Below are 26,148 nucleotides of genomic sequence, written 5' to 3'. Positions count from 1 at the left end.
AACACAAGCTGAGACTCATTAGATATTGAACCTGGAAATGTAAACGTGCAATTTTCTATTACTTGTAATTTAGAGTACAGCTTCACAATAGTAAGATTCCCCAAACATTTCACCTTTCTCAACATATTAATACAAACTGTGCTTGACTGTGTTTGACATGTAAGTATTAAAAAGAGTCAAGATGGAATATTTAATATGTGTTTTTGTGCACACACTTCCACTATCAATCCTCACCCACATACAATACATGTGAGGTTCCTCACACCAAACACTGTTTAAGAGTCCATTCTCTTAACCTGCAAAATAGAAACATAGAAACAGGTGGAACTGAGACTTTTGGCTTTGACCAAGAATATAGAGTCATAGAAGCTATAAAAGAATCTGATGAAGGAGCAAAAAGCATAAAACATTCATAGTATTGGCACAGTCTCTCCTGCTATTTTCCATGCTTGGATTAATCACACTGAGTCTAATTTGAATCAGTCATTTAGTGAAAAAGCATATTCAATTGAAATTGCATCTAGGCATACTCACGTGAGAGAGATTTCCGTCTTTTTATTCAAGCACAATGTCACCATAAAAGCTGGGAAACTCATTGAGCGTGAAAGTTCTTTCTTCTCTTCTCTCCTCCTCTTCTTTAAACTTCTCTCATGTGATCTCTCTTTCCTGACCAGCACCGAGCAGAAGTCGTGACGGTCCTTGAAAAGCATTTGTTTGTTATGGTTCTGTTCCAGACTGCCTCAATGTTCCTTTGCTGCCATTATCAGTCCTCCAGAGACCCTCAGCATTTTTCTCTCTGTGACGTCAAGTCTGGACTGAGCGGAAGAAGAACATAATAAAAAGATGCCACTGTTTAAACCTGCGTTATGCTCTTACATTGCAATAGATGCCCTGTGTGTTTATTGATCTGTTCTCTGTTGATACTCACGGATAGACTGAAGGAGAATCTGTAGGTGGACCAGAAGGTGGATGTTCTGTAAATATCTATAGATGCTAAAACGATCCAACAGTATCTGTCTGTCTTTATGCCCCCCCCCCCCCCCCCCATCCCCAGCTCCTTTCCTGTTCTCCTGTCCCACCTGCATTTCCTCGTCACTTCAGTTTGGATTTAAGTCCTGTGTTTCAGTTTAGTTTAGTTTTGTTGGATCCTCTGCTTTCTTTGTTCTGCATTGTTCAGTTTAGCTTTGCCTGCACTCGACCCCAGAATGAAGATGTTATTTTCAGCTTTGCTCTGCCTGCAGTCTCCTGCAATTGGGTCGACCTGCTCCACTCCATATAATGTTATTCTCCTACTTTTGCCGCTGTGATTGTACTGCTTATTGTTTGTTTTCAATGTAGCTTACTGAGTGGATTGTCCTAGGAAAAAAAAAGAAAAGTTAATTGAATTGAAAAACCCAGACATTACTGCTGTTCAGATTGAATCCACAAGCATTCTAACCAAATGGAAGAAAAGACATCTGATCTACTGCATACTAAAAAGTTGTGGCTCCATTTCCTAATAAAAAAAGGTAACTAAAAATTAGGCTACACATGCAGTTTCTCAGTTTACAACATGAACCACACATTAACACGCTCTCAAGTGATAGTTATGTTGTAATGTGATGTAACCAAATTGTAATAACTTGAGTGGCACAACCTGGGGCAGTCCTACCCCCTGAAAAGCTTGTGCACGCCACTGTTGACACTCACATATGAGCTTCTTACTTTTATTCTCGTCTTGTTCACTCGCTCTCTCTAATAGTCTAAACACATGTCATAAAAAACTAGAGCTTCATCTGTTAAAGATGGGTCAAACCTAGTTAACTTAACCGCTTTGTCAATTATTAACCGCTTATATTGATTACAAAGAGAGGACGGCTAGGAAAATTGGTTATATTTTGTTTACTTACGTGAATGGGGAGGCAAAGGTGGGACATGTGATCATTTCAACCAATGCCATCGCGAGAAAGCGGTGACTGACGTAGACTCGAGCCAATGGGTGAAGTGTACAGCTGGACAAACGCGACCACGACGTATTGCTCTCCCCTCTCAACGTTTTAGGCAGTAAAACAGCAGATTTATTCGTTTTTAGTCAATAATACGAACAAACCGAGCAAGAAGACACGTGTTTGTTTAGTATATCGAGGATTTATAGAAGTATTTATTCGCTGTGTGGAGAAAAAGGACCGGAAAGGACCGTTTCCCCCCACGACAGCTGGTTTGCAGATCCCCCCCATTTGCACTGAAGTTGAGAGGTGAGTCTGTTGTTATTGTTATTGGAGTAAAAGGGGAAAGCTGGGTTATTACTAAAGAAAGAAAGAAAACGAAAAGAAAAGAAAGACTTCCTTAGCAGCAAGAAAAGTCATTAACTTATCCTACTTTCTTTATGCTCGATGTTATTCTAATCTACAGCCAAAATTCACAGTAGGCCAATATTACCCTCTGTGTTTCACCTCTCAAAACCTTCAATATCAGTCTGAAAAGATGAGTCAACTATTAGCAACGTGGTGGAAATGTGGTGAAACAATTTAGAAGCCTTCCTGTGCAATAGAGATAGTTGACTACAATGTGAGAGCACCATCAAGGTCATGAAAACGTGCAGTTCTCTCATGCTGGATGTGTATATCTTTACTTAGATCAGTGATATGTGGGGTTATAAACACCCTGGTTTAAACCAACAGATCTTATAGCTTGTTAATAACCTTCTTCTTCTTATAAAAGTCAATCAAAGTGTAGACTGTCTGGATTAACAGTGAATAATCGACAGAAGAGCTTTTGGTTGTGAAGCCACGCAGGCATTTGTGTTTTGGAGGAGACTGAAGAAAGAAAGAGTAGTGGAAGTGGTGGTGGAGGAGCTTCAGGGATGTTTGTTCACGTGCTGCATTCAGGTGTCCATTCTGAGCCCCGATTTTCGAGACTCAGCAGAACTGTTATTTGTAATGCTCGTTTACAGTAGTTCAGTCATTTATTATCCAATTTTTGTAGGTCTGTGACCCTGTAAGTTGAAGCTGTCTCTGTTTTTGATCTCTTGGCCTCACATACATCAATCAGGAGCAAACGGTAAAAACTACAAGTGATGTTAACCAGTTACGAGATGGACGGAAAAGGGATTAGTGACAATATTAATACGTGATTTATCATTTATGTCTTTTATCAAGCAAGTCTGCCAAACATTCACTGGCTCAAAGTTCATTATGTTATTTATGGCTTTCTCTTTCTCTTTTTGCCTGTGTCTAATTTCGCTGTGAATGATTTGGGGTTTTGGATTGTTGGTTGGACAAAACATTCAATTTCAAAACCTGACTTGGACTTACAAAATGTGTTATTTTCTTTTCTAAATCTATCATTTTATGGACTAAACAAATAATCCACTATTAAAAGCATATGAATTGATAAGGGATCATATAATAATGAATATTTATTCCTTTTAGTGTATTAGCTTTTTGAATGATTGCTAGTAAACCTACTTTTTGGACTGGACTGCTAATTATGATCAGTATTTAATATCATTTATTTAAATATGCATATATAGGATTGGGTATGGTGAGTGTTCATAGTGTGAAAATGCCCTAAGAAGTGTCTTATAACTTTCTTGCTATGACTAAATAAAAGGGGAAAAAAGGAATAATGAAATCAAAATAATAGTTATTTACAGCCATAGTGATGTGTTTGGTCATGAACAGAAGAGTCTATAATTTAACAGGTGGTTGTCTGTATGTGGGTATTTCCACACATGGGTGGTTAACCACGGTGATCCCATGTTGGTGTTGCTATTAGCTGGCAACTAATAAAGTGTTGCAGCTGTACTGACATTTCATAAGTGGACATGATAAGATATGATAAACACTATTCTTAGTTGGTGGTGAGAAGGAGAAAAAAAACACTATCCACATTTCAGAAACAGAAAAAAGCAGACTGGCTCCTTTTCATCAGTATCTTTAGCAGAGGAAAAAGGATCAATGATTTACTTTGTTTTTCTGCTCACAGTGCATCAGAGCTGGACCATGTTCAGTCTTGGGATTCATCATCTAATCACGCTGCACTCACTATTAGCCCCAAGGGGTGGGGAGGTAAGGGGGGGGGGGGGGCAAGAATGGGAATAATGTGGGATATAACCAGATGTCTTGGTGTAGCTACTTCCATATCCGGGCCAAGATGTCTGCTTCTATGCATCACTGTTTGAGCCAAATATTTTACAGCACAATAAACAAGCATCTGTTCTTTCTGACAGTATTTTGGAAAATGATATTTGTTCTTCATGCGCTCTCCACATGTGTTGTGTGGTAAGTCTGCCCTTGCTTAACTGTTTATCAGTGCTAATGCAAGTCAGCCTTCGAACAGAGATCAGCATCCTCTTATTTTCTGGGTATTTGCTGCTCACTTCATAGATTAGTATCTAAATGAATGAAGACATCTGAGCTTAGATCGTTCACAGCTTGGTTTGCAAAATGTTTCCTTTGAGAAAGAAAGTAATCGCACTAAGATAAAGTCAATACAGCAGCTGTTAAAAAATGTGCCAAATGTTTAAAAGTTTTGCAAGCAACTGGAAAATTAGTGAGTATCATTTTCCCTATTATATCTTATTATGAGACATCCAGGCTTCTAAATGCCACAAGCATGTCCTGCTTCTCATGTGAATGCTATTATTACATTCATTTACACTTTTAACTCATATGGAAAACAAACAGTACAAAAGTATTGTGCCAAAATACAAAAATCAAACATTTCATTCACCATAATATTCATACCTCAGTTTTATATTTACTGTTTTTTGTTTTTTTTATTAACAAAGAGTGCTATGCAGTTATTCCATAAATTAACCCCTTTAACAGTTGTACATTTATTCTTTATATTTGTCCTAGCCCATGTTTTTTAAAACATATTCCCCTGAGTTCAAACTGACTGTCTCTGATTTTGTAGACACTCAGGAAGTTGTTGTTTTTAAAACTTTGTACATTATTCGTGCAGTTTTACATAGCAGAATATTAAAGTATGGAAGTTAATAAATAGTGAATTTGTTGGTTCATAATAATCTGTTTGGTGTTAAGTTATAGGTCTCTTCAGTAGTATAAACATTTGATTTGTGACACAGTAAGTAATGTAACCATAAAAGAAGGTTCTGGATTTCTGGTTCAAGACATATTTCATTTTAGATAATAATGTAATGGATTTAGATGTTTTTGATTTTGGATGACTTATATGTGGTTTCCAAAACAGAGTGTACAGCATGATTGTTTATTACTCCCGATACTTTGTTTTAACACCCTTTAATTTCAACATTATTGATTGTTATTTTAATAGTTACATTACACTTTTTTCTGTTAAAAACACATAAGACACACATTGTTTCAAACAGAGTATATTTGTATGCATTAATACATGCCTGGAAGGGATATTGAAGTATTTACCAGCGATTACATAACTGTAAACCGACACAGGGAGGATGATTTAAAAATAAATGAAAATCTTTTACAGGTTACAGGTATGGTTTGATAGTTGATATAGATATTTAGCTCAGAAAAAATGGCTTTGTGCTTAAAAACAATGATTAATGAAAAAATGAGCAGAGTTAAAACAAAACAAACAAAATCTAGAAGAGTTTTGTAATTCCCTACAATCCTGCGAACACCTGAATGCACCATAATCAGACCACGTGACGAGCCCAGCTTTCTAACGTTAGCAAGGTGGCTAACGGGACTTAGCTAACTCGAGCTACGTTGCATCGCAGCAGCAGCGGACAGAGAAAAGCAGCCAGCGGAGAAAAAAAACGACGAACACGCTCTCACTTCGCGGTGAACTTGAAACAAGTCTGTGTAAACGTGACACTTTGAGGCGAACGCCGACAACACAATGCCAGGTAACTTTACCGTGTGAAAACGTTGTGTAAAGCTGCTGTAATCCCCGGAGCGCAGCTTGTTTTTTTGTTGACCTGCTTCAGAGATGCTGCCATGCTTGTAGCACAGCGTGCTAGCCGACTTTTGTTTGGCCTCACGCATCCAAAACGGGGAAGGAGTTTGACCTCGTTGCACGGTGTCGGTATTGTAACGGGTTAGCTTTTATTTTATACACGGTACATTTGGTTTTTCATGTCGGCGCGTGTCGTGAGTTTGACGGTAATAAGTGTTAGCAGCCACCCAGCCCGTCCACCCTTTGTTGCTGCTATCATTTAGGCCCGTTCACTGACAGCACAGCCATGTATCTCTATCTGTGTGCAGCCAGCCACTGGAGCTTTACCTCGACTAAATCCATTTACCAACTTTCCAGGTAGGCCTGAGCTCCGTGAAGGTGTTAGCAGGCTGCATCGACGTAGCCCCCATTACTTTACAAGCATGTACACACATTACATAATGTGTTGTGGAGCGATTTAAAGCACCTATTATGTACACTTGATGGAGTTGCATAAACCTATTTATACTTGTTCTCAGATTAGATATTTGTATTTCAGACTTATTTTTTACACGCGTCGAAATTGATGGTCGTGTTTAACGCCATTTTTAACAAATTACATGAAGACAAAAAAAACACTTAAGCAGACCGACTACATTTTCACACATGGAGTTTAACATATGACCTTTTTAAATGGAGTAATGGGAGTTGAGTTTAAGCTTATTTTGTTGTTATCCCACAGCCTTACTAACCAGCTGAGAGCAGCTCAGACCCCACTCTTTTTTTTTTAAGGCTGGAAATCCTTTCTATTCGGATTATCATTATTATTAATATTAATATTGTTATTTATTGTGTGTTCTATGCTAATATTGGCACATTTTGAGTTTCACAATGAAAAGTGCAGAACTTATTAATTGTATTATCATTAATTTCAGCAATTTATAAAGAGATGATTTTTTTAGAGTTTTAAAATGATATCTTATGGTCCTACAGTGTCCTTAACTTGGAGAAATGTTAGATGTTAACATTTTTTACAAACTTATGGACTTCAACTAATATCACTAATTAATATGATACATTTCTTGAGTAAATGTGTCTGCAAAAGGCCAATCCTTGTGAAAAGTTTCCAGTTTTTTAAGAGGCCAGGGTCCATTGTTTCAAATGTCCAAAATTATTCAGTTCAGTAAGTTATATTAAAAAAAGAGAAAAGAAGCAAGTCCTCCTGTTTGACAAGTTAGGAACAGTAAAGGACTTCAGTGATGTATCGAAATTGTGGAAAATATAAAATTTGGTTTGTTAAAAATGTAAAAGTAGAAGTAATCATATTTTGACTTTCTCTGATATTTTTCTCTAAGGGTCTTATAACCTGAAGATATTTAAATTACAATGATAAAGAAACAACAACAAAAAAAAAAAACGGATAAACTAGCGAAATAAGATTTGGGAATCTGGAACGAGAGAAAGTTTTAAATTGTGTAATTTGTCTGTTAAGAAGAGTTCACCTCATTACTTGTGAAGAGGAATGGGTGTTTCCATCAGTGATCTCATCTGTGTGTGCATAGTTGTTTAACGTGTTAGACAATCCTCACATACAACAAGTATTTAAGTCTTCAGGAGTGTCATGCATGCAAAATAAGTTAGAAAAACACATAAGTCATTTCAACAAGTGGCAGTGACAAAAAACATAATCAAGGCAGCAAAGTGAATATTGCTTATTAGCGTTTAGCAGGAGGCTACAGTTGAGCTGAGAAAGGCCACGTGTGAGGAGGAGGAGTGGTCATCAGCTGCACCCATTCAGAAAATATTCCAATCAGCCCACAACTCGCGTGTAACGGGAGGTGTTTCAGATCACGCAACGCATCATTTTACACAGAGCTAGAGTTAATCTGTTTTTCTTATTTTTCTGTGTATCCGTGCTGCAGAACAGCGCTGTACCTCTCCACTGTTTATCCTTCACCCTCATCGAACTGGATTAAATCACTCTGTGCCTGCAGCCCTGGAGGATGGGCCAGCCGAGGCCTCACTAACTAAATATTACATGGTGACCAACACATGGTTATGCAACACGAACATGTTAAGTGCTTCATGCAGCACATAATGGCACTGTGCTCGCCGTCTCCACTTTTCCTTATTCCTGTTTTTTTTTTCCTTTTTTTCTTTCCCCCCTTGTGTCGTCTGAGCCGAGGCTGTTTGCTGTGACTCTCAGCAGCTTTTGGGAGGTTTATTTTAACGCTGGGAGTCACATGATGATTTCTAGTTTAAAGGATTTCATACTTTTTGAAGTGATGCAACTTATGACTATTAATATTTTTCTTTTTGCTTAAACGGTTCATTTTATTGTTTTTCAATCACAGAATTAAATGTCAGAAAAAGGTGAAAATTGCTGGGCATAATTTTTTAATTTTATTTGTTTAGAGCCCAAGTTGAGCCCAAAGCTTCAACTGTTTTGAGTTTTTGGTGAATTTATTTTTATTTTTTAGGCCTAAATGCCAAGTTTTTACTAGTTCCAACTCCTCAAATGCAAAGAGTTGCTGCTTTTCTCTATTTCTGTAGTTGTAAACAGAATATTTTAGGTTTTTGACTCTTGCCGGGACAAATCAAGACAAGGCTATTTTATAGATATATTTATAGATAACTGAGAAAGTAATCAACAAAAAAAATATTTGATGTAAAATAGAATAAAACAGCAAATCCTTACTTTTCAGAAGCTGGAAACAGACTTTGTTACATTTTTTCAGCTTGATAAATGACTCAAATCATCATTTGAGCTCACACATTACATTTGTAATCAACATGTTTATTATGTAAGCCTCATAGTTTCCTTTCTAACTTGAATACCTGACATGCTGCACACTTCGAGTGCGGTGCATTGTTTGAAAAGCATCTAGTAGAGTAGAGATTGGCAGTCACCTTTATAAAAAATCAGTGTGGTACCATAAGACTTTATAGACTGCAGTAAAAGTGAACAGTGACACACTCACACATCGGCACATGCAGGCTTTAAACTCTTTTGAACATGCCGGCGCCTCGCTCACAAGTGGAGATTTAAATGCGGGCTTTTAGTTTTCTCCCCCAAAGCGTTTTGTCCCACCTGCTCACTCTTCATTCATTCCTGTTCTCCTTATTATTTGGCTTTAAAATGGACATTATCACTCCGTGTGAAGGACAGACAGACAGCTTATTATTACCAGGCAGACACACCTACTCTCACTCAGCTAACCTACTTAGATAACACATGTTTATTTGAACTCCTCTGAAGGACGGCGTGTCCACACCGTCACTTGTGAATAGCGTTCTGCCTCGGGTCAAGCTCACTTGCTCGCAGATGTTGATTTTGTCACGGAGACAGAAACATCAGGAGCCAGTCGTCAAAGTCACATAACGTCCCGAATCTGAAATCAGGTCATCATATGAGTGAAGGTGCCAGCACTTTGTGAATGTAAGTCAATCCTCCCCAAGTCAAACATTGCGATGGTGCGTCTGCATCAGGTTGAGCCCGGGGGCTGAGTGAGCTGCTTGGTTGAGATCATCCCCTTTTTTTTCTTCCTTTTTTTTTCTCTCGCTCTCTCTTGCTCTCTCTCTCTCTCTCCCTACTGTGAGGCCGCAGTTGAGTCATGACAAGTCTGTTAGAGCTGGCAGGCAGTCTGAGGATTATGTCATTATAGCGGGCATGTCTCATCCTAGCAGGAGTAAATAATCATGTCTGATCATCCCCCTCCCCTATTTTTTCTTTATTAAATGTAGAATACCTGAATATGGCAGTATTACACTTCTATTAGACTGTCCTGCATTTAAGCACAGTCTCAGTTTTTATATCAGGGAGAAAGAAGCTGAGTAAAATGCTTTCACAGTTGATCAAAATGATAATGATCTGGATCACTCAGCATTTCAGCTCCAACTTTTCCAAGTTTTTCTATCATTCTATATCAGCAGGATCGTGTTATTATGACAAGCCTGTCTCCGTGTTTCTGTAGTAGACGGCTGTCCTATTGTAAAAAGTTACAGGCCTGGATGCACAATCAATACTCAATCTGTCCCCCACTATATACAGTTTGTGTTTTTGATTGTAATTTCCTGGCAGTCTCGAGGAAATCCAGCAGCACAAAGAAGGCCAGGTAATAATGGGAAAAAAGTGGATGTGCTGGTTATGTGATCTCTTATTCAATCTGAGCTCAAGGATCAGCAGGAAATGTCACATGTAAGCAGACAGTCTCAGTGTAGGGACACTCTGAGCGGCTCCACTGAAGGACATGTTGATTTGTAGTTGCAGATAGTTTCCTTTTCAGTGCCTCTGTGGGTTTCCCCTCACTGAATGGATTGACTCCTGGTTGGTGGGTGTGTACAGAGGGGTGTGTTTTTTATTTTGTTTTTGTTTTTTTAGGGAAAATGGCCAAAAATAATTTTCACTTTCATTTTCACACTATTTTTAGACAGAAGATAGTCTTCAGATGATTGGATAATGACAATAATACATAGTTTCAGCTCTAGTATTTTACTGATTTTTGAAATGTCCCTCATCAAACGGGTGCACATGAGGTTGGATGGTTTTTTACATGCAGATGAAAGGTCTTTGAACTGAGAATAGACATCCAGGGACCACATCTTTGTCCAAAACAGAAGAATTTAGTCAGAAAGTGTATGATGAAATACTTCAGAGGTCAGTAGCAGCTAGAACATAAAAATAATGAACCACAAACAAAATAATATCAACATTAAAACGACACACCTGATAACATTATTATACCTGTTGATTGAAATCCTACAGATGTTGGAAAGCAGCAGGCTGTGTGTGTGTGTGTGTGTGTGTGTGTGTGTGTGTTACACCTTAAGTAAATTATGTGGCGTTATAACCTACAATGACTCACTGTTTACCTCATTTAATAATGTCCAGCTAACTCTGGCCGTCAAAATAACAAACATGTGTGATTCATAGCAATGTGATAAATACTACATTAATAACACAAGCAGCTCTGGTTCCATTGTAACGCTGCATGTTGATGCACATCCACCCTAGAGATTTCTAACAGGAATTTCCGTATATTGAGCCATGTGTCGCTGTGATTGGTGCAGCCCTCTAGCACCGCGATTGGGTAAAAGGCCAGTGAGTAATCATAGGTTGACGCAGTCGATGACTTGTCACATAAGCTTTTTGTGCAAAACGTTGCAACATGAATGAGTGACGAAAGCACGACCCTCGGCACACAAACTAGAGCTTTGACCTTCTGAGTGTTTGGTTTGGTTTTTTTCAAAAGACGGCTTGATCGACCAATCAGTGCAGCTCTAAAGTTGATGAGTAAAATAGACAGGAAATGGACAGCTGTGAATTTGATAATTGATTTAATGATTATATTTTTTAGCATCAATGCAAAACATAGTACAACCTCAGCATTTCTTATGTGTAGATTTGCTGCTTTTCACAGTAAATGCAAAGACTAAAGTTATACTGCTCATTTTCACTTATTTCTGATGTTTTATAGAACAAATAAAGCCACAGTTTTCCTGCTCTGCTGTGCACCGTTTCTGTCTGTTCCCATTTTCTGCTCCTGCCATCCTCGACTATGATTTGATTTTTATTTGACTTTCTGCAAACATGCTGAAGCCACTACGGAAACAAGGATGTTAACACTGCACTCTTGTTTTCTTTTTTCCTGTTAACTTAAGTTAACTGATTTAACACTGAGTGTGTGTGTGTGTGTGTGTGTTTTCTTGGGAGTGGTGCTTGTATGTCTTCATGATGTTAATCTGGGTCAGTGTGTGTGTTGGTGGTTAATAATAACACACTGTGGCCTTTTAAAGCCGCACTGCAATTCACCAACCTGGAAAACTGAAGTAGTAAAAAGTCCAACGACTCTATTAAGCCTTCAGACTAATTTAAAGTGTTTAGCAAGAACTTTATTATTATTATTTTTTTTCTATATAAAACAGGGAGGAGAGAGCAGGATCACTCACAGCTGGTGTTGCAGTTTTCAGTCTGTTTCTTATTCTGATCAGGAGATTGGGGAAATGGTTGTTTGCTGCTTTTATTGTTTACAAGCAGAAAGAAGCTCAATAAAGACTTTTCCCACCCGTGGGAGCACTCTGCCAGCTGTAGCTAAAATCTAATTGAGATAGTGCCACTAATCTGTTCAGTTTGGTCCCCGGGCCGTCACGTCGAAGCCTCCATTCAGAGGAGACGATTTTAACTTAACAGCCAATAAGACACAGGCGTGGTGTAATGAAGAGGAGTTAAGCTGAAGTTATCTGCCCCTTATTTAAAAGTAATCTCAAAACCAACCTGTTCAGACTGCCTTCTTTTAGAATGGTTTATAGTCTATTTTTAATGCATTTGTTTTGATGTTTAAAAATGTTGTTGTTTTATATCATTCTATCATTTTTACCTCATATTTTATTCATCGGTTTTTAGCCTTGTCTTTTTATTAAACTAACTCTGTTTATTTTTTGTCTTTTTAATCTATTTTAACCTAGTTTTTTACTCTAACTTTTAATCAGCTTTCTTATTCTGTTTTTTCTTTATTCTTTAAGATTTTTATTATAAAAACAAAAAAAACCCAAACATTTTTATTATTATCTCTTGTGCATCAGTCTCCTTTTTTTCTTTTGTTGTTGTTGTTGTGTTCTTTATCAGGTCATCAGTCCACACTTGTTGTGTCTTATTATCAGCTTATCAGTCAACTGTGAAGCACTTTGAACTATATTAACCTCTATGAAAGGTGCTATATAAAGAAAGTTGGAAGTGATTTGAAAACATCTTCAGTTAGTTCTTTTATAAGGATACTTACAAATACTTGTACTTAATTACTATATTTTGACCAAAAAAGTCCTAATTTTTCTGTCCTGGCTGTTTTCTCTTCTGTGGTGCAGAGCCGGCTGAGATGAGCGGTCCAGAGGTGGCCAAGACACCGGGAGGAGGAGCTCCAGGAAAGGAGGGCAAGGAGCCAGTGGCCAATGGGCACGCAGGAGAGGGCAACGACGCCAACCCGTTTGCTGAATACATGTGGATGGAGAATGAGGAAGAGTATAACAGACAGGTGTGTGTGTGCCAGTCTCACTCATACATGTAGTATGGACACTTTTGGGTTGATTTAATGGTCTAATTGGTTTAAATTGTCCCGACTTTTCCTCACTGTCTTTTTGTCTTCTTCTTCCATACCTACATATTCTATTCTACCACTAGTCAACTCATTTTGGACAATTTTATGGGGGAAATAAAACTTTTTTTTTTTCTTCTTTTTTTTAACTTAAAAAAACCCCATCCAAACAACAAATAAAATGTCACCATGATTAACTTTCCAGAGCAGTAAAATCCTGTCTTTCCATTACTTTTTTAATGTGTTAAAGTATGACCAAATAAGTCATTTTAAAAGCTTGGCCCCTGATGCTTATTCAACTTTTTAAAATGTTCTTTTAACCTCCCCAGTTTATCTTTGTCTTTTTTTTTTTTTTTACACATAACTCTCACCTCCAAACTCACCCCCTCCTTCATTTTTCTTCCTGTCTCACTCTACTCTCATTTTAACCCTCCTATACATTCAGCTCGGCCATTTTATCTCTCCTCCTGCAGTTCTCCACCCCCCCCCCCCTCGTTTGTTTTCCACTCCACAGGTTCTCAGAGCAGCTGAAGACTGATAACATCAACAGTTTAACCGACCGGTTTTCTTCCCCCGTTGCGGCTTTTTTCCCCTCTTTTATTTCACACTCTTCCTGTCCACTCCCTTATTTCTGTGACAGTTATTTTTAATCCCTGTGGATCTGAGATTATTCAGACACAATCACTGAGTTACAAGGTTTGTGATGTATAGGTAGAAACGTTCTCTTGATATTTAACACCTTTTCCTGCTCGACCTCGCAGGTCTTTTTCTCTCTCGCTTGGCTGGATGAGTCATATGTGTTAATACCACCACTTTACTAACCTCCCACCTTTGTTGCTATGCAAATAGTCTCTCGTAAATACATATACAGGCCTCCCTCCGGTCTCTCTGCCTCTGTGTTTGCTGTGTCACTCATCTGACTCCTCTCTCTTTATCTCTGACAGGTGGAGGAGGAGCTGTTGGAGCAGGAGTTCTTGGAGCGCTGCTTCCAGGAAATGCTGGAGGAGGAGGACCAGGATTGGTTCATCCCTTCGCGTGACCTCAACAACCAGGGCGTGGGGCAGCTGCAGCAGCAGCTCAACGGCCTGTCGGTCTCCGATCACCACAGCAACCTGGAGGAAGTGGCGGTGAGTTGAAAAGGCAACTCAGAATAAAATCATGTTTAAATCTGACCTGTGATTTAGAAACACTGACTTGAGTTGAAGAGGAATGTACTTACTTTTATTTTTTTCCATGACTTTTCTCCACAGAGGAAGAGCATCTTGAATCCCGAAGCGAAGGAGTTCGTCCCGGGGAAGAAATACTAGGAGTCCCCCTCACCCCCATGGAGCCTCCACGCGCACACACACAGCAGTCCTCACATATTCTCAGAGACTCTGGCGGCCCACGACCGCGCACACACTGATTCTCACACACATGCATGCACACACAAACAAACACACACACACACACAGACAAATACACTTGAAGTCAATGGCGTGCTGGCAGGCCCAGTCGGGGGGTGGGGGGATTTCTTTTTCTTTCTATCTCTTTTCTTTTTGTTTCTTTAATCTTTTTATTTCCTGTTTGTTTCTTGTAAACTGAGGGACATTTGGGAACTGGGGCGGGGGAGGGGTGTAATACCAGCACCGCCCTACAGCGGGCGCTAGCTCATCATTGCATTTCAGAATACACGATGTCTTGCAGAGTACGCAGATCTCATCGATATCCCCTCGGAACTGAGGCAGCTACCAAGGAGTGATGCCAGGACAAAAAAGTTTAATCCAAAAAGTTAAAAAAAAAAAAACGAAACAAATCAAAACCTTGAAAAATAACTTCACATACTTGTTAATTTGCGTGTTGTCCAATTGAAAAACATCGAGGGTTTCCGCAACAAGTGAGGTTATAGAATGACTAACATTTCAGGGGATCTCTTTGGTTTCTGCCACTGCTCTGCAGAGTCATCAGTCTAAATCCGCTAATGTTTGCTCCTACGATGTCATAATCCCTGTGACATCACAGCTCTCGTACATGTCAAGATGCAGGTTGTTATTTGTATCTGCAGCGGTTGCGTCCCAAACCAAATACAGCCCACCCTCAGCCCTCCCTGCACGCTTGTTTTTTTGAAGTGATCCGAGCAGATGTGGACAGCTGTAATCATGGATAAGAAATTATTTTCCCAATTTATGTGGAAGTCCATGTTTCTCTTTTGTCCAGTTGTATTAGAACAGAGGTGCGAGTTTTTTCCGATTACCATGCATCAAGTCATCACGAGTGAAGGTCAGAGCTTTTTCAAGCGTACTGTCAGTCAGATATATTTTCGTTCACAGCTTCATTCCTTGGTTAAGTGTGAAAGAACGAGGTGTAGTAAAAGGTTTTTGTTACAGGGAGTATTTGGTGTGGAACGCAGCCACTGCCTCTCTCAGCTGGAACAGCTTGGTTTGTCCAGCATCAGATCAAGTGTCCATACCCAAATCAGGTTTTCAAATAGCCTCTCCTCCTCTATTTTTCTTTATTATTTTTCTTCATGTTTTTTGAGGATGAGGCATTTTGTGTCTCTACTGGGTACAGTAGCCTGTGGTGTCCATTCAGTCCTGTTAGTAGGAAGAAAGGTGGGGAGGTGATGTTCTCACAGTCTGTCTGAATAAAGCAGTATGGAACACGTGGCGGACAGTATTGCCTCCTTGCTGTTCTTCCTCGTCCTTCTCAAGGACACGGATTGACTTTTTTTTTTTTGTTCTTTTTTTTTTGAGGAAGTTCTTCTTTTTAACTGTAGAAACATGTTCCATGTTTTTAACCATGGGTCCCTGTTGAGGTCTGGCTTTCCCTGAAGCATCTCCCTCCCAGTCAAGTCTAAACTCCGTTAATTTGTGAGCCAATAGGAAAAGGTTGTATATGTGAAGATGCTTTGGAGGAAACCTAGATTGTAATCAACAGTAATAAGTTACTTTGCATGATCCGAACATTAATTTTCACACTAACGATTAAAGTAGACCACTGTTAATTTGTGGTTTTAACCGTGTCAATAATGTGTCATGCATTTTACCGTAACAGTGTTAAGTAGACACTTGAGCACTTGTGCTTCTTTGAATGTAGAAGCATCTGAAGGGCAAAAGCGCTTCAATCCATCTATGCAGCTTTTCAGCCCAGCCAAGTACTCAGGTGTGTTCTTAAACAGTAGAGACAGTGACGTGTCGGGTTAAAGTTGAACTTCCTCACATGGTGTTGGACCACAGCTGTCAGAATGGCACCCTGGTGAAGCCAATAGGAATGTCCGCCAGGTGGATTGTACAACATGAAATCATTTTTGGTGATTTTGTTTGAGTTAGGTGACAGAAGCCGTTTAAAAAAAAAACAAAAAGAGGTCCAGAAGACACAGAGTATCAATTTCATTACAAATAAAAATAATGAAAAAAGTTAATAAAGATGTTAAAGACAAATGTGGTTTTCTCATCTTTTGTTGCACTCGACTCATATACACACACACACACACACACACACACACACACACGCACGCTGGAGAAGGACCCTGATGAACACACACCTGACTAATACTATACACCTTAATGCAGAATATACTGTTTAGAGTAGAAATAACTGGTTACTGCAGGTTTTATTATCAAGTATAGGCAGATAAATGGCACAATTTAGGTTATTCTAAACATGATGTAGTGGCCACATGAAGGATCTGAGCTGAACACAAAGAGGAAGTACTCTGGTAGAACATGTAAAGATGTGGTTTGACGTGGTCTGCGGTATTGTTATAGGGAGCTCCAGAGGTCGGGAGTTAACAGATGGCTGCGCTGCATGCGCAGAGGATATTGGTAATATGTGTTAACATCAAGGAATTTAAATATTCATTACAAGATGGATTCAGTTAGAGAATAAAGTTAACACGTTTGTCTGATTCTTCCTCTAATTTACATATTAGCACATTATCAGTCAGATAAAGGATATTAAATAATAAAATGTATTTAAAAGCAAACAGAAAAGACACATTGAGCATGTTAACAGTAAAATGAAGCAATACAGTGTTAAAAAACCAAAAGTGTGAAGAGTTTGTACTTTCACAGCAGCTTTTTCAAAATAAATGTCTTCTTTAAATCCACATTTCTCTGGCAGTAAGAAGTCAAGCATGTCCTCTACGGGTGTTTAGTTCCGCCTGTTACCTGTCCTGTTGGAACAGAATCTCAAGCCAGATTTCTTCTCTATAAAACAGACATTTGCAACAATTGTGATTCATACCAGACTGTCCTATCTGTCCACGCGTCTTCTCTTTTTCTCCCCCCTTTTTAAAACATATATATATATATTTCCAACACAGGTTTTAGAAAAGGCTCCTGAGGCTTGAACATTCCTTGGCAATGAGATTCACCATTTGTCACAGAAGATCTGACCACAACATTACTTAGGAATGATTTTTCATGTGAGCGTCTGGCAGCCCTCTGACCTGCAGATGTTTGGACTATTTTAACGTGATGTATTTCTCTGCCACTGTTTAAACTACAGATTAAAAACCTGATGACAGATATAAAATGTAGGACTTTAAACTCACTGTCATATTTGACACAAAAGACCTGCTTTTTTTTTTTAAATCAACTTTTTATTGAGACAAAAGTTCAGATTCAGAGTGAAAGATGAAATCTGCAGTGTTGAGGATAAGGACAATGTTGAAAGTCATTCTGCTGGATTGTAGGTTGAGCCCACTAGGAGGAGACACAAAGGTAATAAATGAGATATATGAAGTATGATAACATTATAAAGATAATGACAGCTTGACCTCTGTGACCTCTCCTTACCCCAGCATTGTAGCTGGCTTGGTACTCCGTCATCAGTGGGGTCCTCCTGCTGCTGCTTGGCTCTGAGCAGTTCAAAGTCGGCTGTACCGGAGGAGCTGGAGGCGGATTGCTGCTCTGAGGGATGTGAGGAGGCACAGTTTGCATCTCAAAGCAGCACCTATCAGCATCCTTAGTTTTCCATGTGTAGCTGAGAGGGAGAAGAAAGGAGACAAAGAAGCCAGGAACATCATCATTAAAAGACATGACGTGAGAAGAATTTGTAAAAATAAAAATGTGTTGATGATGTTGTGAGATGTGTGTTTGTGGCTTACCAAGTGCACTGCCCGCAGGTAGGCTGAAGGAAGCTGTTCTCTATCTGTCCGACAGCTTGTCTCATGCCCGTCTCCCAATTTTCAACTTCTTACAGGGAAACGAATCAATATTTTAGAATGTAAGACTCAAGATGAATTAAAGTAGCAGTTACACCACTCTAAGCTCTCTCCAGCTTTTTTCCACTTTATGCAAATGAAGCAAACAAGATTTAACATATCACACAGTGAGCTTTAGAGGTGTGTGTAACTCCTTAGGGCAACCTAAGATGACTGAATCCTGACTGTGTATATTTACTGGACATACATGGAAAGAGAATGAGCATATTTCTTCTATGGATGTCCTTTTTTTTGTCTTTATACATTTCTTTGACAGTAATCATTTCTGTCATTATTTACAGATGTTCTCTAGATTATTCAATATGAATAAATAAAGAACATTGTGCTCATTCTGGTAAGTTCTGGTGTGTAAATTCCCTAAATCTTACTGTAAAAAGGGTTATTCATTGGGTTAGAGGTTGTGTGTCATGGAGCACGTTTGCTCATATGTTTATGTAAGAGATAAAGATTTTCTAACCTTTGACAAAGGGAGAGGGGGTTACAGGATGGTTAATCAGGTGCTGCACACAACCGAGGAAGTCACAGCAGGAGGGAATCACATGAGACGACAACACAATCACACCTAAAGATTGGGATTATAAAAATAAGCCATTTAGGCAGGTAACATACACTTCAAAGGTTGTTGTGTAGGTTAAAAATGGCAGTTTTAACCTGTTCAACCACAAAGCAAAGTTACAACATTCCTGAAATGAAAGTCTAACCAGCAGTCTAACCTTCCTCGTAGAGAATGTCAACCTTCTTCTGCTGTGACTCGTCTGTCGCCTTCCGCTGCTCCAACACATTTGCTGTCAGTAGAAGAAAACGATTTAAGTGTCAATGCTGCCTGTTTAGCTGTTTGCCTGTTTTATACAGAACAAGGATCTCACCATTTCCACCAAAAACACAGTGCAGATGGCCTTTTCCTTTCTCTACATGTAAAGGCCCAGTCTCCTTCCTGACTTCCCTCAGGCCACAGCCAATAACTCCAGTCACTTCAGACACAGGAGAGACAATGCCGAATGGAGGTGAGGATGCGAGGTGGAGGGAAGAAGTGGGAGGCTGAGAGACAAAAGTGAGGGGAGTGTAAGGAAATCAGTTTGAAACAGAGGTCAGAGGTCATTGTGAACTTCCTGCAGTTCACCTGTGAGAAGGAGCCGTAGGTGTTGTTGGTTGTCTTGTAGATGTATCGATAAAATACAGGCCAGGTTTCACGTTTGGTCTGTGAACACAACACAGACAATAAGGAAGAGAGTAAATGAGTCAGTCCATCCATCCATCCATTCATAAATTCATTAATCCATCCAACCTGTGGTGGGTTGATAAATGCAAGAGCAGGTTTGGCTTCAGTCCTGAAGTTCAGTTGGTTGTCCTGTAGGAGGCGCTCACTTAGGGGGTTGTAGTCATTACTGTATGTTGTGACAAATCTCTCCCAAGGCCTCATACCTGGAGTCTGAAAGGAAAAGACAACATTTCCTGCACTGAAAATGTTACTCAAATAAAAGTACATTAATGTTATTAGCAAAACTTAAAGTATCAAAGTCAAAAGTAGCAGAAAAATGGTGTGACTTTCATTGTCGTGGGAGATTTCAAAGATTTATTATGTGATGTTTTATGAGTCTTGTAACAGTTTTAATCATTCTTATTAGCTAAAAGGATTAAATTAAGATTCAGTTTAATTACTTAACATTAATGGATTATAATTACAGGTGAATTAATGTAAGTGGCATTTTACATTAAAGTAATTAGCTACAGCTGTCAAAGAAATGTAGCTTGAAATAGAGAAGTACCTCAAAGCTGTGCTAAAAGTGAAGACTGTGTAACATTTGAGTCAGGAAATAACACAATCTTTCTCTCACTCATATGCAATAGCTGCACCTATAGACTGTATATTACTTAAAGGTTATATGACACTTTATCATAAGTGAAAAACACAGTTAAGAAAAGAACTGGTGGCTGAAAGTTTTGCTGGAGTGGAGTTTAAATTCTTAAATTCTAGTAGGAAATATTTGCTCTAATCATATTCCCCACATTGTTGACAAGCTTAATGTTACCAGGAGCTATTATTGAAGTCAACAGCAACAGAATTATAGTGGTACACTTATGAGAAGATCATCATTTTTTCATTTAAACAAACAATCCTAGAGAGAAAACAGTTGTTATGCATGGGCATAGATGAGAGTGTTGTGGTGAGGCAGTAATGCTGACTGACGTGTTGTTGCAGTTTGTGGTGGGTGACGAGTTCGCCTGGAGGCTGCAGACTCAGTGTACGAGAGAGAAAAAGGTCAGCAGCTGTGTACTGCAGTTATAATGGCGGTGGCAGCAGCCGAAAACAACATTTTTAACCTCCTCAATTCAATTCAAAACATATTAAAAGTAACAAAAAAAAACAAGGTTGGCTAATGCATAATTCAACTATAAGATGTGAAAGCAGAATAAAAAATGACTTAAAAAATCTCAGTTTATACCTTCAGGTCTTTAAAGGGAATCATGATGGTGTTTTGATTCCTCTTCAGTGAAGTATCACCATCACAGCATTGAAGCTGAACTGAAGCGAGGAGTCAGACTGTCACACTCTGAGAAGGAACAGCTGGAATGTTCAGTTACTGTTTTTAATTAAAATGTATTTATATTCATTTTATTCACTATAGCAGCACACACAATTACTGCTAAACCTAATGCTGAAAATAAGAAACTGTGTCTTCTTTTTGGGGTTTAAGATGACTTTTTCTCCATTTTTGGACCTCAAGCTGTGATATAAAACAATGACATCACCTATATATTACTTTCCCTTTACACTTGTTGAATAAATGACCAGAGGATATAAAGTGTGTCCAAAGTTCTGCTGCCATCTAATGTGTTTATTGTTGTTATTCTGTCTTTATTTTCAGTTAGTATGTTCTGTTCTCCTGCATACATACATACATTCCCCTATGTACACTTAGACTGTGCCCTCAACCAACCCCTAACACGCAGACTGTTAGCACCCACCCACTCATGTATGGACTGCAGACACCTACACATGCTGAAACTGTTTACTGAAGCGTGTGGGCAATAACAACAAATGCTGTTCTTATGTCAGATGTTTTTCCGTGTGAGATTTCATGTTTTATGTTATCATTGTAGGAGAATGTGAAATGCAAGACTAATTGTTGGTGTGTAAATGAACAATAAAGTTTTACTGAATCTTTTTATATCAGTATTGCCTCTGAATGTGTCCTCACACTTTTATTTATTCTGTATTTTTTAAAGTTTAAGTTGATTTTTAAGTCAATGAATTTGCCTTCATACAACATAATGCATCACGTTTATTAGAAAATATGACTGATTACAATAAACATTATTCTCAAAATTACAAATTGTGTTGTACAAAATTGATTTCATGTTGGAAAGAAAAAAAAAGTAATATCTCAGTCATTGAGGATCAGACAGGTGCTGTCTCTGTTTGCATCATTACTGAAGAAATGCAAAGAGGATGCCAACATGTGTCAGTCACAAGTAAGAAGGGAATGTTACTGCGCCACCTACTGGTTTAAAACAAAAGTGCAGGAAATAATCTATAGATTGAGTCCACCTTAAGTTTAACAAGTCACTTCGGAAATGTATTGGTAGCCTTAATTAAGATTTATGAAAAATCAACTGCATATAATTGCTTATATAAGAAAGGTGGAATGTAAACAAGTGTGAAAGTGCAGAGGTTTGTTTTGACAGTACAATGAAAGTAAAATCAGTTCCATGGTCAGAGAGGCCGATGTGCAGCTGATAAGTCACCAGAGTCTTCATTTTAACCTCCGTCTTGGAATCTTGTAGTGAGATCAGGCACTGTAACCTTATTAAAAAACCATTATCATTATCATCATTACAGAAAACATTATTAGTAATTACACATTTGTTCTCAGCTGAACTCTCATTTGTTGCTGTTGAAGGTGTGCTGATAGAAAACTTTGGCATTGGCTGAGTAATCCATTTTAATTGTGGCCCCCATGCTCTGAGCCCCGAGACTGGCTCCTCCGAGGGCTGAAGAATGCTGCAAAACCAGGAGGCTGTAGCCATGGAAACGGCCTTTGAACTTGTCAGAGGATGCCACTTTATCCAAAACCTGAGTAAAACCTGGACAGAGACAGAGAGACACAGAAATGAGAAAGATTTAGCAGATCTTTTGATTTCTAGAAATGAAAGATAAGTTGTTCCACACAGACACTGACCTGGCTTCAGAAGCTCCCAGCTCTTCCACACTGAGCCCTCACACAGGATGAGCAGGCCGAGGTCACCACTCAGTAGAGGCTGTCATGAGAAAAATTAAAATAGTTAAGGGTTATAGTAAATAAGTGAAAACACAGCATCATATATATGTGTGTGTGTGTGTGTTACCTCCTGTGCTGCAGGTAAAACTGCTTCTACATGTTTTGCCAGGACTCTCCCAGCCTGAGTGAACACATGCTGGCAGAGAGCATCCCCAGCCTCCGCACCTTAAACACACACACACACACACATACACATACACACATTGTTTTAATCTTTTGCTTTCCTCCTCACAACAAAACCAAGCAGAAAAGATGCTCCGCCTACCTTCAGCCAGCTTCTTACAGAAACCGGCAAAGTGAGACTTCTGGAAGTCTCTGTAGAGGTGTGGCAGCATTCCCATCAGATTTGACACCTGAGATGAATTGTACATGATTTCTTTCAACATTTTTCATAACGTGCAACATCTAAGAATAGAGTCCTGGTTCTATGTGACTTCACAGAACTGCAGCTGGTTTCATTTGTCATGGATGGTTTTGCTCCAAACACCAGATCATTTCTAACTTCGATTAGAAGATAATTTAATAAACTCAAAGTGCTTATGGCTCCAAGAAACTAATCCTATTACTATTCATTCATGTTCTGATTAATGTTTTTATTCAATTAATTGTTTGATCTATAAAATGTCATTCAATAGTGTGTTTGTCTGACTGAAACATAACGATTTTATTCATACTATGTGAAAATACTCATAGGAATATCATCAGACAAACAAAACCAGCAAATATTCACATTGAAGAAACAGAAACTAGTGAATTTCAGGAACTTTTGCCTAAACTGACTGTTCCAATTTATTTTTTCTTGATCAACAAACCAATAAACCAACCAAATTACTTCATCTCTAGTTTGTTTTATTCAACAGTTCTCTATCTTAACATGACTGGTATTATTGTACAAATGAACATATTTCTTTGACTGACCTGGAAGTACTCCTCCATGGTTTTGTTCACATGTGTAATGTCATGCGGAGGAGCGACAAGGTTGTCTTTGGCATCAAACACCGTCTTTACGGCCAAATGTGACATCCAGAATGCTGAGACACAGAAAGAAGTTTAAATATATATTTATACTGAGTGTATATTTCTAGTGTTTGCGTTTGTTTACATGTCTTACCCGATCCTTCATCCCCCATCATGTGACCCCAGCCTCCGCAGCCAATTTGTGACCCATCAGGATTGACTAACTTGCAGTTAGAGCCGGTCCCTGATATCAAGACTACACCTCCTGGAAATAAAACATAGATGTCTCAGTGAGATAACTTTTACTATACAATAATACCTGAATATGCCCATTTTATTAAGCCATAAACTCTAGGAAGATACACTAAGAGTGATAGCAGCAATACGGCCACACGTCAGGGGGTAAAGTATCAAGCCTTGCCCTTTTATGACATTTTAGGGTCATGATTTCAACTGTGTGAGTGTCTTTTAAACATAAATTTAGCTGGAACTAAAGTAGCAATAATATACAATATATGGTGTTATTATATACAGCAAAACATGACTGGTTACCACAATTGCTGGCTGTTGCCATGGCGCCGATGGCATCTGTGGTGATGAAGTAGTGCTGGCTGAGATTGGGGTAGAGTTCCTTCATTTGAGCGATCAGTTTGTTAATGGCGTCCTTCTGCTCCCCTCCACTCAGAGACATGCCCTACACACAAACACACACACACACACACACACACACACACACACACACACACACACATTTTACTTTATCAACCAATTCAGAGGTTAACAAAAGTGTGATGGAAAGTTTGACTGACCAGTGAGTACAGGGGCGTGTTTGGATCCAGTCCTGCTGCCACCTTGGCTCTCTGGACCATGTCGTTGATCCTTTCGATACATTTGTCCACACCAACCAACTACACACACATCAACACACAAATGACAGAAAACCTTTAGAATACAATCAGTTTTTCTAATTTAAGGGGTTTTGATAACACTATGGAGAAAGATCAATCATCTTTTGTGTATCTACAGTATATTTAGTCAACATATTTCTTTCATTTCTCTCCCCAAACTGCCTCCATCCCCACTTCTGCTCACCCAGTGGTTGGTAGATGGTCCCTCTGTCTCTGCCAGGATCTTCCCATCTCCTGACACCAGCACCGCTTTGGAGTGGGTCCCTCCACTAGAGACAGAAACACAGTTATAGTACATGATGACCAAGGCAACGTCAATAAAACTAAGTATTATGCATTTCTGTGATATAGAAACTAACAGATAAGGAGGCAGGGATACACAAAAGTCCTTTCACATATATAATGATAAGGGTTGAGGGTGGGTGGGGGGATATGATTACGAGACAGTAAGAGAAAAGCTTCCTAGTCCCTCAGTGAAAGTGTGAAAGGACTGGTCTGTGGTCAGTAACAAACTAGTAGCTATTCAAAGATGCCAACCGCTAAAACAACAACGAAAACGATTAAAAGTCTGCGAAACACACCAGTAACATCTGACAAGTCACAAAAACAAAGTTAAGCCAGTCTTCTTGTACATTTTAATTCATTCTCACCCTTCTACGCCACCGAACACTGTCGCCATGTCTCACTTCCTGTTTTGGTCCTTTGGCAGATTGATATCGCGAGAACAGCAATTTGAACTTCAACCTGCAGTGCTGCTCAGTCACCAGTAGGGGGAAGCTGTGTGCTTCTATGTGTGGACTGTATACTGGGAATGGTGCACATAATTAGTTTTTATAGGATGCCCGAGGCCTCAATTAGAATAACTTGCAACTAAAATAAACCAAATTAAACAATTTATAATGTTTGCATGTCAGAATAAATGATGCTATGGTGATATATATGTATTTTTTTTTTAAAAAGGAAAAACATATGGAATAGCATTAAGCCTAAATGTTGGATTATATAAGAAAATGTTTTTTGATACTATATGTTTTATATCAGAATCAGAATTAGATTTATTTGCCAAGTATGTTAATATATACAAGAAATTAGACTCCAGACAATTAAACATGAATATATCTCCATTATATATAATCAAATGGATGGAAAAGATTTTATATACAGGTGAAAAAGTTTATGTGATATTATGGAATAAAAATAGTACAAAAGTGTGTGAGAGTGCTGAAAAATGTGACAAATACAGACTGCAGATATTCCTTGATTAGAATAATCTGCAATTAAAATAAACCCATGGCTGGATCTACCAGGGGCCCTTACACAGAAAGGGGCCCTCAATGATGGGGCCCTCAATAAAAAATAATTCTTGTCAGGCTTTACAGGAATATGACACAAGGTTAACTATGGTCACAGGAAACCTAACAAACAGTCTAATGAATAATAACATGGTGTTTAATTTGATTTAAATGAAAGCATATAGAACTGCAGTAAATGTTAGTTTGTGTAAGGTATGAGGCATTTTCTAATGCTATATGTTTTATATGTGAGAAATACAGACTGACAGGACAAGAAAAGGCCTTTCAAGTCTTCTGAAGGAAACCTGGCCAACCACAAAAAAAAGAAAAGAAGAAAAAAAAGTTTGTATCTTGACTCATGGTTTAAAAATCCACACTTTGATTCAAGAAAAATATTGACCGAGATTTCGCACCATTTGGTTATGGACTGAAAACACAGACACCAACTTTGAGTTACACTGTGAGCCAGCAGGAGGCATCTGCAACACATTAAGGCAACAATTAGGGCTTCTGTTTGCCAACTTAGGCTCCTTAAAAACAATTATCATTCCT

General features: G+C 38.7%; 2 protein-coding genes across 3 annotated transcripts; one reads left to right on the top strand and one right to left on the bottom strand.

The window, feature by feature from the left end:
* The first annotated feature begins 1,996 nt into the window (after nucleotides 1-1,996).
* paip2b (poly(A) binding protein interacting protein 2B) lies at nucleotides 1,997-16,372 on the top strand. 2 transcript variants are annotated; one of them, XM_053343002.1, is made up of 4 exons: nucleotides 1,997-2,234; nucleotides 12,727-12,893; nucleotides 13,898-14,080; nucleotides 14,204-16,372. In XM_053343002.1, exons 2-4 carry the CDS (start codon nucleotides 12,738-12,740, stop codon nucleotides 14,258-14,260), a joined length of 396 nt encoding a protein of 131 aa, XP_053198977.1. In that variant the 5' UTR covers nucleotides 1,997-2,234; nucleotides 12,727-12,737; the 3' UTR covers nucleotides 14,261-16,372. The 2 variants fall into 2 exon arrangements, with proteins under 2 accessions (XP_053198977.1, XP_053198976.1); XM_053343001.1 differs by lacking the exon at nucleotides 1,997-2,234 and adding an exon at nucleotides 5,676-5,836.
* A 5,057-nt stretch (nucleotides 16,373-21,429) lies between these two features.
* On the bottom strand, nucleotides 21,430-25,001 carry nagk (N-acetylglucosamine kinase). The gene is made up of 10 exons (XM_053343358.1): nucleotides 24,955-25,001; nucleotides 24,489-24,573; nucleotides 24,206-24,304; nucleotides 23,949-24,090; nucleotides 23,551-23,661; nucleotides 23,358-23,470; nucleotides 22,705-22,792; nucleotides 22,507-22,604; nucleotides 22,341-22,419; nucleotides 21,430-22,245 (listed from the first exon to the last, which is right to left on the bottom strand). The coding sequence occupies exons 1-10, from the start codon at nucleotides 24,981-24,983 to the stop codon at nucleotides 22,043-22,045; spliced, it is 1,047 nt and encodes a 348-aa protein (XP_053199333.1). The 5' UTR covers nucleotides 24,984-25,001; the 3' UTR covers nucleotides 21,430-22,042.
* Between the last annotated feature and the right edge of the window lie 1,147 nt (nucleotides 25,002-26,148).

This window comes from Scomber japonicus, chromosome 22, assembly GCF_027409825.1.
Source record: "Scomber japonicus isolate fScoJap1 chromosome 22, fScoJap1.pri, whole genome shotgun sequence".
Lineage (NCBI taxonomy): Eukaryota > Metazoa > Chordata > Actinopteri > Scombriformes > Scombridae > Scomber > Scomber japonicus.
The sequence above is the reverse complement of the archived record's forward strand: the minus strand, read 5'-3'. Positions and strand labels throughout refer to the sequence as shown.